Source organism: Camelus dromedarius, chromosome 22 (assembly GCF_036321535.1).
Source record: "Camelus dromedarius isolate mCamDro1 chromosome 22, mCamDro1.pat, whole genome shotgun sequence".
Lineage (NCBI taxonomy): Eukaryota > Metazoa > Chordata > Mammalia > Artiodactyla > Camelidae > Camelus > Camelus dromedarius.
In genome coordinates, this window is record NC_087457.1 from 16,473,928 (window position 1) to 16,490,391 (window position 16,464).

The 16,464-nt window shown below is 42.1% G+C and overlaps 1 protein-coding gene across 7 annotated transcripts in view; it reads right to left on the reverse strand.

Annotated features, from left to right (window-relative positions):
* The window catches only part of NRG1 (neuregulin 1), a 194,587-nt gene extending 178,301 nt beyond the window's left edge, over window positions 1–16,286 (reverse strand). For 3 of the 7 annotated variants that reach the window (XM_064477477.1, XM_064477476.1, XM_064477474.1), the window contains exon 1: window positions 15,969–16,285. In XM_064477477.1, coding sequence (XP_064333547.1) covers window positions 15,969–16,065 — 97 coding nt within the window. In that variant the 5' untranslated portion in view covers window positions 16,066–16,285. Of the gene's footprint in view, window positions 1–15,968 lie in introns of all 7 variants that reach the window. The other 4 variants (XM_064477475.1, XM_064477473.1, XM_064477481.1 and 1 more) reach the window with 2 other exon arrangements.
* Between the last annotated feature and the right edge of the window lie 178 nt (window positions 16,287–16,464).

Below are 16,464 nucleotides of genomic sequence, written 5' to 3' on the forward strand. Positions count from 1 at the left end.
TAATTATGATTACGAATTGCATTAAGTGCAGAGAACACTTTAGGCTTCTATGTGTGGAACTCAGTGACTGACGTTAAACAGGCAGTTACGATGACTTGTACACGTTCACAATGACAATCACAACGGCTTAATCCACTTCACTGAAAAAGCAGTCTGATGCTTTTCTAATATTTGCTTTCTTAAGAATACCAAACCAAAAAAAAAAAAAAAAACAAAACAACAAAAAAACAAAACCAGAGGAGACTAGATACATTTGGGAGTCTTCATAATACAAAGCTTACGAGGTATCTTGATGACAACTCAGTTCCTACAGAGAAAAGATATGGGATTTTAACATAATGTTAGCATTATTCTGTTAAGATGATCAACAAAGTTAAAACAATTTCTTGAGGATTTTAGTCCAGGAGATCATTTCTGGAAAATCAACAGGGTCTATGTCAAAAAAAAAAAAAAAAATGGAGGAAGTGTCTTATATAGAAAGGAAAAGATGGAGAAGAATCAGAATTAAATCTAAAGAACATACAACACTTAAAATTCTATAAATTTTAAAGCAAAGACGTTGAGACTTTCTCAAAGACTCTGTCTAGGCTGTACTTTTTTTTTTTTAACTGCATCACACACTCTGGCCCTCAGTTAAATCCTATAAACTCTAGCTGTACCATATGCTTTCTAGGAACAACAGCATTAAGGGTATCAGAGATCATAATTCACAGCCAGTACCCAGTTTCTATCGGGAACTTCACATAAAAGCCTTCAGTACTAGTAATCTATAAATATATTTATTATCCTGTTCTGTATTTTCACTAAATAATTCACATGCCTAAACAAGTCTCCTAGGTGTTTCCCAAGATAAAGTAACCACATCACTCGCTCACCCCATCGAAAATTATTCTGTAGAACAGCATTCTATGTTTCCCTCATGTAACGAATTTGTTAATTGCCTAGACCTTGTGTGACCACTATTTCTCAAATACCCGAAGATTCCCGGAAAGGTGTTCACTCCTTAAGCCTCTGAGAGAAACGGACCAGGAAAGCGTTACACAAAATTTTGCAGGACAGTCTTGCAGAGACCACTAACGAACAGCATGCAGATTTTGAATCATAGTTTTCTTCTACCTCTAAAATGCTTATGTTTCATCTAAATCAATCTCCTTAATTGTTAGAAGAGAATGTAAAACCCAGAATTTTAAAAGATGGTCCAAATCATACGAATGTAGTGTGTTCTCCCTCCCTCCCACCCTCCCTCTCTTTCTCTCTCTCTCTCTGTTCTGCCAGCCTGAGCAGAGCCCTTTCCACACCAGCACACACTGGGGCTCCTTCACCACAGCTCCTGTTTCCCTCTTCCTCCATGAAGTGACTGCTTATTATCCACTTGTCCAGACTCACACACACTCACACACACACAGACACACACAAAGCCAGGCTTCTGCTCTCCCGCCCTCCCGGCCAGCAGGCTTCCCTGGTTATGACCGGGAAGAGCCCTTAGCCCTGCGACTGGCTGGGAATCAGCATTGTCTGCCCTCCCAGCTCCTTGGATGGGCTCCAAGTGAACCCTTCAGTCCCTTTCTAGCCACTAATTAAGTCCCTCATTAATGGGGCCAGTGGAATATGAATCAGCCAGCTTGATGCGTTTCCACCACCCTCAAAGGATCTGCATTGTCCTCAAGGCAAGCCCCTCCCTGCTACAACCCGTAGAAGGCCGTTCTTCTCTGAAGCCCCAGTTTGATGACAGTTCCCAGTAACTTTCAGGACCCCGTGGGAGACCCAGACAAAAACCACAATGTGTTGAGTCTTGGGACCTTCCTTTCTTTTCGGATGCTAGCCACATCCTATAGATGAAGGTCTGGACTAAATCCTAATCCTATAAGGGGGTTAAAAATACCAACTGCTTCTGTCATTCCTCCTATCTCCCTCCTCTCCCCTCAAAAGGCTAAATAAATAAATATCAATAAATCTCCTAATGCCAACTGGACTACCACTCTGGAAATGCAATAATGCAGTAGGCGACCTTTGACCTCTAGGTCTCTGGGTCAAAGATAATTCGGGTTGTTAGTGATAGAATGTCACCATGATCAGTGACTGGTCAGTGACTCACAGATGCAAGAGAGTGACTTGGTGGTCTCAGAGCAGCTGTCAAGGCACAAGTGTTCATGACTCTTTTTGGCATGTACATCATTTCTACGGAGAACCCAGAGAGCCCACAGAGATCTTTCTTGTTGTTAGAGCCTCTTGCATTAAGGTGTCCGTGCTAACAAAGATTCAGAGGACGGAGACAGCTCACGTCCACACCATGCATGAATTCATGAATTCAACACAGACACACACACCCCCCAGCCATGACTCCCATCTTCCAGGTTGTGGCATTTGGACTACTTACTTCACCAGTCATCTTGTCAGTCAGTATTTATTCAGCCCACTTGGGTACCAGATACCGTAACAGGGAGCAACTAGGTAGAAAGGTTTAGCTGATTTAAATTTACTGCAACCCTCAAAATAACTAAAATCATATCCATGATGTATCCCAAGTTATGATTTGATGACACAGAAATATCTGTCTCTTTCTTGGAAGCAAAACACTTAAAGTACTATACACAGTATAAATCTTAGATTTGAAAGTGTAGCATCATAGTAATTAAAATCCCCACCCTGAAGTCTGCCTGGGTTCCAATACTGGGGCGGATATTCCTGCTGGATCTTGAGGTTTCCTCATTTTAAGCGCTGTGATTCGAACCTAAGACCTCCAAGATCATCGTTTCAGTTCTAACATTCTATGGTTTTCCCCAGGGCTACTGTGGTTGTATTGAAGAGCTTACTATTTAGGTGGCATTAATACTGTTTAAGATTATTTTCATTTCTTACCAGGAACGGTTGTCATTTATTTATACGACAAACTCCTAATATAGCAAACATGGTGTTCCAGGCAGTGTTCTAAGTATTTACAAATATTAACTCCTTAATTGCATCCAGTTTAGTTTCTTAACTGTCTCTATGCACTTAAGAAAAAAATGTAACAAAAATAATTTAGGGTTAGAAAGAATTGTAGATTGAACAAACCTCGAATTCCTATTCATTGGTCTGTATAATTAAGCACTGATTATTACTTACTGAGAGCTTTAAAATAAAGTGTGCAAATTTAAAGCAGCAAAATAATGAAGGGTCAATTTAGGAAAAGACCCCTGAATCGCTGGTGATTTGCACTCAGACTTTCTTATTAACTGACAGTAACACAGTAAACTGCTACCCATAAACTCCCACAACTGACAGTTTTAAGCAAGTAAGCAATATACCTTCATTCATTCAATCATTGAATAAATTCTTAAGAACAAAGCTAGTTCCCATCTCTGTGCTGACCCCTGGTGATAAGACAATGCACACAATAGACATGACCCTGCGGGTTCACAGTCTGGAGACATGAACTGCTAAAACGTGCAAAAATGCCCACCTAATTAAAAATTCCTCCAGGTGAGGACAACAGTTTATTCTCTAAGAATTAAAATTGTAAAAGTGACAAAATAAAATGCTCAAAATAAAATTGAGATGGCTTTGACCTCTATCTCCGCAAACCAAAAATAAAAAACAAAAGACTATGGTTCCCTGTGACTGTACGTCAATAAAAGCAAACAAACAAAAACTGGGGCTCTGTAAACAAACAAACAAAAACCAAAAAGAATAAAGACATTAAAAATAAATAAAATAATCAAAGTTAATGAAATTGTCAGATAAAAAATAGTCATAGTATGCTTTTCATTTTATAGAAAATAAGGTGATAGAACGAAGAAAGTTACCTATTTTCTACACACATTTGTAGCTGTCCGTACGATTTAACGACACCACATTTATAACAAATCCTGAAATACTTATAGGACTAGAAATCACAAATACAATCCTATAAAAAGTAAACCTATCTGACCGTTTAAAAGGTAACTGCAGTCCATTTTAAGTATAATTATTTATTAATAATTTTTGTAAGTAATTGAAAAGAAAGTCTGTTCCCATAGAAAGCATATAACCACATATTAAGGCAACGTGCAAATTTAGTACTTAGACCCTTGCGTATGTATATCAATATGTAATCATTTCCCTTTCCCGTTTCTTATTTCCTCAAGAGACCAGAAATAGAGTAACTTTTTCCATGAAACCATCAGTTCTTACTTAAGTAAGTGGCCTTGAGTTACGAATGCACCATGAAACATGACAATTCAAAGGATGTCCATTACTTGTTTAATTTGTCAAGGGAGTTTTCAACCAAGCACCACTGTATTCGTGATCAAGAATTAGATTCTTGTAAGTTCTGAGTCGGGAGTATTGGTTCCTATTTTATAGGGAGTTGACATATGAATGCTAGCCAAACCCTGTGAATCTGCCGAAGGCTGACTGCTCCCTGTGAGTGGAACTGAGAAGTGTTAAGACCACTGTGGGGATGAGTGCATTGTTCTTTTACAAAGTTGTGACTTATCTTGCACAAGAGCAACAGCCTTATTCGAAAGCTGTGCCATCCAGCTTCACAGAAACAAACCCCCAAAGGGCATCTGCATTAAGGTCAGCAGGAACTTTACGAAAATCACATACTTAAAAAGACAAAAAGAACGTTCAGATCTCTGGCTGCCTCTCTCAGGGAATTCTCTGACGTCAGAAGGTGTAGGTGCCTTGGAGGTTTCCCAAACATGCATGTGGAGATGCAAGTCTCTGGAAGACAGTTGCCAGGACCCTTCCAGCCACAGGGAGTTTGAGTCCCACACTGATGGGCTCAGGGTGAAGCAGCAAGGTGGCTGCATCCTCCCTTTCCACTGGGACGTGGAATGAAATGAGCTACCCTCGGTGGAGGGAGCAGGGGAGCACTGAAATCCGTCTTCACCTGACAGAGTGTGACCGTAGTCACCAAATTCAGATGCGGGGCTTTCCCTGAGCTTTTTATGTTTGCTGACTATGTATTCTGTGATCAGTAGCATATTGTAAGTGGTGACACTTTTTCCCCAAGCACAGTCCAACTGAGAGGCTCTCTTGGTAAAAGGAGTCTCTTCTCCATTCAGTCTGCAAGAACAAGGAGTCTGCAGATGACTCTGGAGCTCTTCTCTCAATTCTGTCCCTTAACTTCTGCTAATTCTTGGAGAAAAATAATGGCCTTTGTCTCACCTGCCTTCCTGAAGTGGATCCCAGTTCTTTTAGACGGAGCATAAATAATAAACACAACACTTAAAACACTAATGTTGCATCTCAAATATCAAAATATACAAAACAACTATTTCTATTGACATTCCTCCTTCCTGTCAGGTTAAGGGCAATGGAGGACATGCAATATAACCAACATGTTACAGCAGAAAACAAAAAACAACCCTTAAGACGTACGTCTCCCATTTCTATTCAATTTAATATATGGAAAATTATGTATTTCATTTTCTATTCAACTCACTATCCCAATAATTGGCTTTCTCTTGACGAACCCACCAGCTCATTTCCATAATTCTTGTGTGTATGACTCTTTCCCAAAACGGATAATGCATGAGCTGTTCCCTCCCCCACCCCCCAGGGAAGATTCCAAGAATACAGCAAGGTGACCTCACTAAGACAAATTATAATCACCATCTCTTTTCTGTACTCGAACTAATCCTTCTGGGGGCCATATACCAGACTTCAATATTTTTCTCAAAAAAGATGACAATAATTTTCACTGTTACTGCTATTATAACTGTCCATAAAAATCTACCATTTCACAAGCTTCAAGGTAGGCTCCCCTTTTTCATTGATTTAAAAACCATTTAACGTGGAAAAGGTAGAAAATCCTGTCATTTCAAACAATGCAGTATTGTGCTTAACACAAATACTGTCATTCTTTTGGCAGAGAAAAGGGAAAATACCAAAAGAATATAAAAGCAGGTTTGCTATAGATATACAAGATAATGTCAACTTAATATACAAGTGGAAAATTTCATCAATGAACTTACACACAACACAACACAATATGCTCCAATTGGATGAGTTAATAATTACCATAATCTATCACTGTAGCTCAGGAGACAAAACAGTCAACAAATATATACAGAAAAATGATCCCCACTCATTTATTCTATAAATATTTGTATACAAAGTACTCTCCTAGGCACTATCCACAAAACAAAGTTACTCTTGATCGTTAAGACGTGGGAGAGTAGGAATGGGAACGTTACATCTAAAGAATTAACTGGCATATATTTTAAAAGAAGGGGGTGTGTGTGTGTATTATTAAACCTAGAAGCGCACATAACCTCTTACTGCTTTGCTCTGCTAAATTATCACCACTTGTGTTCCTCCATTCTCTAGAAATGAGTGTATGTATAGGCCAACGTTCAAGCTAACTCAGGTTACGAATATCCAGCTGCTCTTTCCAGAAATATGTTACATACATGACATCCAACTCTCACCAACAGTCCAAAGCCATAGAATGTATATGCTTAATAAGTGTTTGATATGTGTTATCAAAAACACGAGAGTTATTTACAAAGAACCTCTGTGTGTAGGACCCTGTGGAAAGATACACAGTATTTATAGATATCGTCCGAGGGCTTAAAGTTCCGACAACATTGACACAGACATACGCAGAAAGAAGATGGTATTAGGGGAACAAACATGGAGAAACTGCTTAGATTTTATTAATGTTTAAATTCAGTAAAACTGATCGTCTAGTCCTTATTCTGTACCCAGCACAACACTCAGCACAACTCCTTAGAACAACCACATGAATTACGTAATATTATTTCCCACAATGTATACCTGTGGAAACTGAGGCTTACGTAGTCGGAGTCACTGTCAGAGTTCCATCAGTGGGAGGTGGTACAGCCAGGATTCACGACGGCCAATCAGAGGACAGAACCAGAGCCTTGCCTTTCAATGGCTGCTCTGATCTAACTAAACCCAGCACCTCTCATTAAGCCAGGCCACCAAGCAAGCGTCCCAGAAACCTATTCTGAGTGCTGCCCAGAGCCAAATTTTCATGTTGATGTGGTCTGAATCGCACTATCGTCAAATACAAGAATTCTCATTTGGCCTGCTGGTTAGGAGAGAAGAGAGCTGATTTTTCTTTTTATTAGCCACATTCAAAAAAAGGGTTTTTATTTTTAAGCTGAACAGGCCAGGCAGTTTGGGGAGAAGCAAAATACTGCTCAATTCTGGAGCGCTGCTGAAAGTCAGGATGTTGCAGGTTGAGAGGGGGCGGGATCAGCGGCGTCAGGAGTGGGACCACACCCAGGAGGGCTTGAATCCAGGTGTGTGCTTTTTTGGGGGGGTTGGTGGGGGATTGTTTCGTCCCAACTCCTGTGGAACATGTAGATGTGGATTCAGAATGCCACCCATACTTTGTACTTCCTTCACTGAAGCGGGTTTGGAGAGATGATGACAGAATCACCAAAATGAGGATTTAAAGCGTTCATCTGGGTTTCACTGAACGGCAGAAAGTGCGTGTTTTAGCTCAACCCGAACTGAGGTCACAAATGGATATGACATTGGCCTCCACCCAAAGAAGTCCTCCTGCTCTACACTCTCTCATTACACAAATGTGTAAAACAAAGACAAAACAACTATGCTATTTAAGTATCTGTAACCATTAATACAGTATACACTCATAACTGGAAAGTTAACTTTCCAAGTTTGGAGGGGAAGAGAGGGCAAAGGAAGTTCCACGAGAAATTTTTTTCAGACACTAAATCATGTTAAACATAATACAACTGTTCACGCTGTAGACACAAAACTGCAGTGTGCTGTGTCCAAAATGATTTCTCTCACCCTGCAGCCTCCTTCACACCAGCCACCATTAGAGCAAGTTACCAGGCCTCTTCAGCTCCCCCACTGTCCCCCAGTGTAACAGAAAGTCCACAGCACAGGTCAGGAGAGGGGAGAAGCCACCTTCAGGGATAACCAGAAACTCTTCTAAGTCCTGGTAAACTTAAGAGTAGTTTATCTTTACAAAATACACCTTTCTGAACACCAAATAGCAACGTATGTATGTAAGAAATACGTCAGAAAACTCTCTTCTCATGACCCTCAGTTTTCTTTTAAATACCCGTTGACCAGCTCCTTCATTTTTTCCTTCTTTGGTTTTTGGATGCATTTCTTATCAGCTCACATGTAAATGTGATTTCCTGCTGTTATATACAAATGAAAAATTTTAAATGATACACTCATCAGCTAAGATCAAAAACTCTCTTTAGAGGCGGAGGGTAGAGCTCAGAGGTAGATCGTGTGCTTAGCTTGCATGAGGACCTGGGTTCAATCCCCAGTTACCTCCATTAAAAAACAAATAAATAAAATAAGTAACCCTAATTATGCCCCCTCCAAAAGTTTTTAAAACTTTCTTTAGAGCTTTAATAGAGAAATGTTCTATACATAATTAATAGTCTAACGTTGCCTTGCATAAGGTTGAAACATTTTTTGAAAAAAATCATAAAATGTGTAGGAATTTTAACTGAATTCTGGAGTCCTTAAATATAAGACATTCAGTACTCAAAACATTTCGCTATCTGTAGAAAATGTATTTGTTCTGAAAAAAAAAATCCCAATTAAAATTTGGACACTTCATTTTAAAGATTGTTTTTATATTTACTATGGAATAGCTAAGGAGACTGTCATTATCTTTTAAAAAAATGCAGCTTGTCTTTACAATTGTCAGATTATATGTAATAAACAGATGAGTTACAATTATGAACACAGATATATATGCTTTTAAAAAACTGTCTTTACCTAAATTTTAACCCTACTTATAAAGTAATAGAGGCCATTCCCAACGAGTGCATTTTCACCTGACAATAAAATTCACACTTCTTAAAACTACTAGAAAAAGTGAATTGATGGAGTCCTGTGAAATTGAGTGAAGTTTGTAAAAAATATTATTCCATAAAATAAGGCCAAGATTATCCGTCAGTCACCAACCTTTCTTACTCACATCTCTGCGGAAATGTGGTGGGTGAGATGAAGCATCATAACAGTTTGCTAACAGGTCAAATAAAAATCCAAGTTGCATGTTGTGGTAGAAACGTACCCCTTTCTCTCCAAAGGAACACCGCTAGTTACCCTGGCAGTCAGCCTCTATGCAGAATTCATTTTATATGCATATCATATGATCTCATCTATTTACTGTAGAAAATGCCACTGGTTCAGTGACTTCCTAGCCCAGATTCCTTTTATACATCACTTTAACCTCATTTAATTAACAAAATTTCTACGATTTTTTTCAAAGTTGTTATTACCATGTTTTTAAAAATACCACGTAGAGCATAAAGTCAGACCACTGAAGAGAGCCCAAATATTAAACTATATGACACGGACAATATTCAGTCATGTATGATCTACAGAATCAACAATTTCTTTTGGTTCAATCTAATAAAACACCCCCTGCCTCTCACATCGCGGAAACTAAAACTCCACAGCTGCCCCGAGGAGCCAGCTGCCTGCCGACTGAAGCTACGAAACAGAAGGTTTGGGACACTGTCACAGAGCAAAGACTACCTCCCATCAATAACACCTTTCCTGGACCAAAACAATGTGAACACTATTGCCCTTTAGAAAGAGAAGGGGAGTAACAGACTGGGAATAACTCATGATGAAGATGACCAGTGGGGGAATAACCCATGAGCAAGCAACAGCGACTCTGTGACGGTGCTATTCTATTAGCCCATGATCCAAAGGAATTAGTCATTCAAACCCATTTTGAAAAACGTGTAGCTCAGTCAAAGTAGGGCTCTTAAACATGTTAGCTAGGGTTTAAGGATATGGTATGAACACATGAAAACAGACATCTTCTGTAAAGATCCTTTGTTTAATTTTGATGTGTTCACGTTTAATGTTCCGACGCCATAGTGAAACTTTTAAATATGACTAAATCTCTTTGCTGGTACTGCCCAAACTTATTCAAAAGGAATTGCTCCAAGGAGCAACTGAAAGGTGCTTATAAGATGCTAGGTTCTCTGGGGAAAGTTTGCTGGTTAAACGTAATCTCACAGACGTGCCCTTGCAAGTTGACAACTGCACTGTCATCCTCAGAATGATGTTTCGGAAGGTTCTGATTCAGAGTTCTTTTGGAACTCGGGCTACTTGCTCTAGCCGGGAAACAAACTCCAGTTCAGGTAGTGACTCTGAGGAAATAGGGGTCCTATGCTTCCTCATAGATTGCCCAGAATATCGAAGTCACTTAAGAAAAGAAAAAAGGAGCCATTCTTTGGGGAATAGCAGTGTGATGCACTTGGAGCACCCTCTGGAGGCCAGAAAAGGGTGACACCAGTGAGATGAAGAAAGAAGAGAATTCTGACCATCTCTGGCCTTCCAGAGGTGGAACTCTACACGTTCCACTTGAGTTGGGCTCAAAAGTGTACTTATTCAATCTTAATCAAGGCTACACAAGAAACATGCATACTAAATCTACGGTTTACAGATGCAGACAGTATAAATCCAAGGTATATGTAACAATATTTTCAAATAATTTCATTAAATTAAAAAAAAGAAAGAAATGCACTGATTAGTGTATCTTCAGCCTGCATTTCTAAATTCTCTGCACAATCAATTGGAGAGACATCTTTTCATATTTAGAAGAGAGGGATGTGAAAAATGTGACATTTTCATTCACAAGACGTAAGTAAACAAGGTTACATAGGGTATTACTAATTGTCAAACTTCAAAGGAGCCACCTTTATGCATATTAAAACTGAGATAAATTAAGCCTTTTTTTTTTTTTTCGCTTCTAACACCTCAATTTTTCTAAAGCAACAAACACTGACATCTATTGGCATTTTGGTAGCTCGCTTTTTGAAAATCTGTTGAAACCTGTGAAAGGACAACTTGCAAAAACATGTGTAGGGTTAGGATGAATCTACAACCCACTCGTTCCTTTGAGGAAATTTCATTTTATGTACCTGATAGCATACTGACTAGATGTTTCTTTCTTCCGGTTAAGATAAATCAGCTTGTAAGCTAATATTATATGATTTAAGTTTTTGTATTTTCTGTTTGTCAAGAGGAGGACTCTAGGGTTAACGAAAATATCAGAAGCCTCTTTTTTCCGCTTCTTTGAACAAATAAAATCACTCACCCTGAATACTGACACTTGGTTTGTTTGTTTGTTTTTTCTGTCATAACAAAACAGGATAAACCATCAATACTGTTAATGTCAAATTTAACTTGCTACTTTGAGAATGCTAATAAATCACTGATTTGGTAAGAACCATACTCCCAGAACTTTAAGCACTACCTACAGCCATTCCAGTGAGGATGGGGAGGGAAGAAGATACTGAGAAATGTAGATTTTTTAAAAATATTCATTATTCTGTTTATATTTAGAAACACCTGCCCGGGAGTCTACGAATCTTGCATATACCTTTACACTTGCTAAAAAGATAACAAAGAGCGTGTTAGTACACACTTTCCTTTTCAACTCCTGTCTTTTGTACTAGTCCCCAAACAGGAGACTATGCGCACATTTGATACAACAAAGGTGAGGTTAGGCATATATTCTTCAGTGTTGCCAGACAAGGAGTCATGTTTCAAAACCTTCTCATGGCTTGAAACCGCAACATTTTTCTGCCAGAGATAAAATTATGCTTCACCTCACTCTACTTTCAATATTTAGACTGAATTCAGGACTTTTTTTTTGTGAAACATACATGCAGTTATGGTATTTGACATGTTTATCCCCTTCTCTCTGTATTTACAGGTAGTCAATATTAATATTTATGCTCACTCCCATCTTAGGCCAGCTTTGGATTATTTTTTTTACCATAAAAGGTAAATCTTGAAAACTTTATCAAATATCTTGGCAAAGACACAGACGGTTTGTTTCCCGGGTAATTTTATGAAGAAAGCTAACATTTATTGGGCACTTACTCCATACCGGGCAACGTTCAGAATGCTATTATCTCGTTTAAGTCTCATTATAACTTTATGATAATACTATTATTATACCAGTTTTACAAATAAGGAAACAGGCGTGGAGGGACTGAGTAACTCTGGCATGACGGTACAGTTAACGAGCAGCAGAGCCAGGATTTAAATCCAGGCACTCTGGCTCTGGATCTAAGAACTAGGTATCCTGCCTCTTGCCGCCTAATAGTGAGGCATTTTCATACTTCCTAAGGGACAGGCAATAAAATACACAAAGCAACTGTTACCACTGCTCGGAACATGGTGGGACAGTCAGTAAACAGTAGCTGCTTTATTAATAAGTATGCAAGTGTCCAGCATAGTGCCTGGCATGTAGTAGAGTGTTCACTGCTTTCGTACTGGTTCCATATGTTCTGATTTACCTACATATTGCATGATTTCTTCTCTCCATTTTCCTAACAGGATCATTTTATCATTTTGCAGATATGAGAGCAGTGTCCCAAGCTTCTCCCCCCCTTTTTGCTTCAAAGCCATTCTTCCAAATAAACCTGACTTCATGTCATAAACAATATTTAATGTTGTTAATAATTACATAATCTAAGTGGTTATGAGTAACCGGGTTAAAACAGATCACTGGGCACTCCTCCTGCTCTGTAAACACTCGGTGCCCCGTTAGTGACAGGGCATTTTACATCCAAGAATGTTTACAAGTGCTCCAGCCTGGGGAGCCACTTAGTTAGCAAAACAGGTGGTTGATGTCACCCGGGGAGCACATGGCCGGCTTCTACCCATTTGGGATACTGAGTGTCTCAATTTTTCCACCACTTGTACTCAAGGACGCCCCTTCTTCCAGGGAAGAAGGGAGACCCACTAGTCTAGAACTGAACTAGGCTTGATAATGAATTGGTTCCAGGTCATTTAAGGCGGGGAAAAAAAAAAAAGAATCCTAAGCAGTGTTTTAATGAAAGAAAAATATGTCAGTAAACATAGAGTCATAAAAGCAGCTTAGAGCCAAATACCAAAAGGCGAAAAAAACCTCTGGTTTTGTAATTCAGGCTTCAACAGAAAAAGTTTCTTGAGTGAATCAATGTGAAGAATCTAGACCCAGGAAGTCCAGTATCTAAGAGGTGCAGGATGTCGCAGGGCCCTTGGTACATGGATCTGCGTTACAAAGCCCAGGATCATGCTGAGATGGTTTGTTTTTTTGTTTTTTTGAGCAAAGAGGAATCAATGACCCCAAGGGCTTGGGACCTATTAGAGCCATGATTATGGACTAGATAACTCTGCTGAACATCTGCAGCCCCAATAGTGTGCAATTCAATATTCAGTTAATTGTATAAAAATGCGATGCTATGAGACATAGCTACGTATGTATCACATATCAGTCACACGTGTCGCATGAAAGTTAAAGAAAGCTTCTCCCCTGGAAATAGCCCTCCAGCAGATGTTTATCCCTCCGCATGGGACACAACACACAGCGGGGCTGGGCGGCTGAGTTCTCTCAGCCTTATCTCTCCCCCGGCTGTCGTGAAGAAACGTTATAACATCCAGAGAGGCTTGGCTGTTGCATGTCTGTCATGTAGGACATAAAGTTTCAGTGGCTGTTTTAAGAAAGTTGGGATTGGAGGGCACTAATGCGGGAGCTATTTAAGAGATGGGTGTCCACTGGTATGCCAAGTGGCAATGCTATATTGATGGCTTTTAGAGGTCAGTCCTCTGAGGATGCCTGAGGACTAAAGGGTGCAAAAAAGACTGAAAAGGAGGTGTGGGTTTCTCTCACAGACCATTATGTCTATCAGTTATGTATTCTCCTAAGACTGGGAAAAGGACATTGACACCATTTCAAGGAAAATGACAGGAAGGAAAGAAACAGTGATTTCAAAGCAATACTATCCAATGCCAGGTGCTTTTATATACAGGAGGTTTCAAATTGATCACTCTTCTTGAATCAAATGAAGAATAAATATTCTTATCTGATTTATAGGGTTTAATAAGCACGAACTGCCTTCCTCCCCAAGAAGGATAACCACCTGATGGAAAAAAGACAAATACACTAAAAACTAACCTAGAGTCAAGTTCACCACAAATTTTCTGGGAAGGTAGTAAACAGAAGGTCACTGAAAGATGCCAATCTTTCTGGTTTCGAGGGAATCACAGCTGTGGGACAGGAAAGTATCACAAGGCAGCTCTGAACTCTGTGTCATTAGAGAACAGGAGGAGGTCCCAACACAGCTGCCCACCTAGTAGATAAGATCTGCAGGGCACAGAAGTGCCTGTTTGCTCTTAAAATCTCTCCCTGGCCCCTTGATGGGTGCTTATCTGAAATGTCTATGCTAAGTAAGGCACTGCTGCTATGAAGCCTTGACAAAATGCAGACCTGTTACCTGAAAGTAATGCCACTTCAGATCACCATTCCGTCCTTAATTCATCAGACCACCTCCAGAGGACCAGAGAAGCTTCTGCAGGGAGAGCGTTCCCGGGCAGGACAGGACAGCACTTAAAGAGCCCCAGTAACTCTTTACAACTTTACCACTGCGATTAGGTCTAAGATCTCCTTAATTTACTATGATGACCTTTGAGAGGACAATAGAGAAAGTCATTTGGGGAAATTGCTAATCCAGCCCCCCATTTCACCTCTTGTTGAATAAAATGCTATATTCTATCTCCAAAACATAGGGGAAAGTAAGCAAAATTTTAATACACCTTCATGAGGGCTAAAGAAAGGTAATTTAAGGTGAATCTGATCAGCAGTGTCTTATTATAGAAGCATGCACAGGAATGGTCAGTGGCCAAACAATTACTCTCTGTTCAACTTGTTTTGCTCAAAACCTGTTTAAGGTGTGTGCCAATAAGCCAGGTTCTGAAATGTTCTCAGGGATGCCAATAAGAGGACTAGGCAAATCTTGCTTTCTTCCTGCAAGGGACAGGCAAATACTTCTGTTATCTTCCTCAGCCAATGCATTACCAAGTGCTATTGAATTAATTCTTCAGAAGTGCTTTACGAAATGTGCCGGAGGATGTTCTAGTGACTTAAGGTATCTGGATCAGTTAACAACTGGGAATGGCAGCAGTAGAAAAAGGCCCTTCCTTATCTTCCTCCTCCTCCCCTCCATTTTTTGTTTTTGTTTTGTTTCAGTATCTTCTTCACTCAATCTCTCATAACCAAGTATGTATTTGGGGTGCCTCCTCCGTCCAAGATAGTGCCTGAAGCATCAGCCCTTCTTAGGGAAATATAAGGTAAGACTGTCATTCATGTCCCTGTTCTGATTATCAAGTACTAACTAGATTTGTCTCTGGAAAGCCTCAATCGCCATTTCATTCTATCATATAAGCAGTAAGCAACTGGGTTCAAAACTTCAGGTGAACTTTCACTTTTGAGTATTTCTTGGGAACATAAATTAACCATATTTATCAAGGACGTCCTGAAAAACAGAACTGCAAAGCCAAAAGTTTGAGAACTTATTTGGAGCTGACCATTTCATGGCACTGGGCTGGATTTTTATCTGCTTCGCTGACCTCTAGGAATCCCTCTCAGCTGATGCACTACCACAGGCCTGAACCCGGGTGAGCGGCCGCACACACTGCGACCCTGCACTCCCTCCCCGGGGCCCGGAACACAGATGCGTGCCTGCTCGCGTGGCTTCTCTCTCCAGAGCACCTCGTTCTTCCGAGCCAGGCACTCCGAGGGGAGCCCCGTTCCCGCTCTTCTCGCTAGAGGGCAGACGGGGCCCGTGCAAAGCGCCGCTGGCGCGGGACGCGCGCGCGCGCCGGGCCTCGGCTCCTGCACTCCGGGTCCGGCTCCCGGGCTGGGCTCAGCGGCGGGGCGCGGGGCAAAGGCCGTGCCAGGGAGCGCGGCGCGTCGCGTCGCGGATCCTCCCCCGGGCGCGGGCCCGGCCGCCGCCCCTCACCCTGCGCGCGGGGGTGCGGGCACCCGAGTAGGGCTGGGCGCCCAGGTGAGGGGCGGCCCCACCGAGGGCGAGCACCGCCCGGCCCCGCGGACGCCAGGAGGCAGGGCCAGGCGCCCGGAGCGCAGGGAGCGGGCGGACGAGGGAGAGGCGACGGATCCAGTGGAGGAGAAAGAGAAGGAGGAGGAGGAGAACCGCGGAGCCCCGGCCGCGCGGCGCACTCACCTGGGCTCGGGCCGCCCGCCCCGGGCGCGGGCTTCTTCCCGGAGCCTCGGTCCTTCTTGCCCTTCCCCTTGCCTCTGCCTTCTCTGCGCTCCGACATCTCGCCGGAGAAGTGCACGCTCTGCGCGGACGGCTCCTGGCGACGCGCGACAAGTTTGGTCCGAGGGCTGCGGTCGGCTTTGGGAAAAGTTTCTCCCTCCGGGGGCGGGAGGAGAGCCAGCGGCCGGGCTGCGGCGCGCGCTCCGCGGGGGCGTCTCCTGTCGCCGGCGGGGAGCGCGGGGACGCGGCGTGCGGTCCGGGCCACCTGGGACGGGCGGGACGCTCCGTCAGGCGGTCGCGCTCGCTCTCGGGGCGGCTCCCGTCGCGCAGGGAAGTTCTCGGTTCCCGCCGCTGTCGGCTCCTGCCGCGGCCTCGGCCCGGCGCGCTCGCAGCCCGACACGACGAGGGAGAGGCGATCACCGTCTGGCCCGGGAACCGCCGCCGCTCCGCTCCTGCCCTC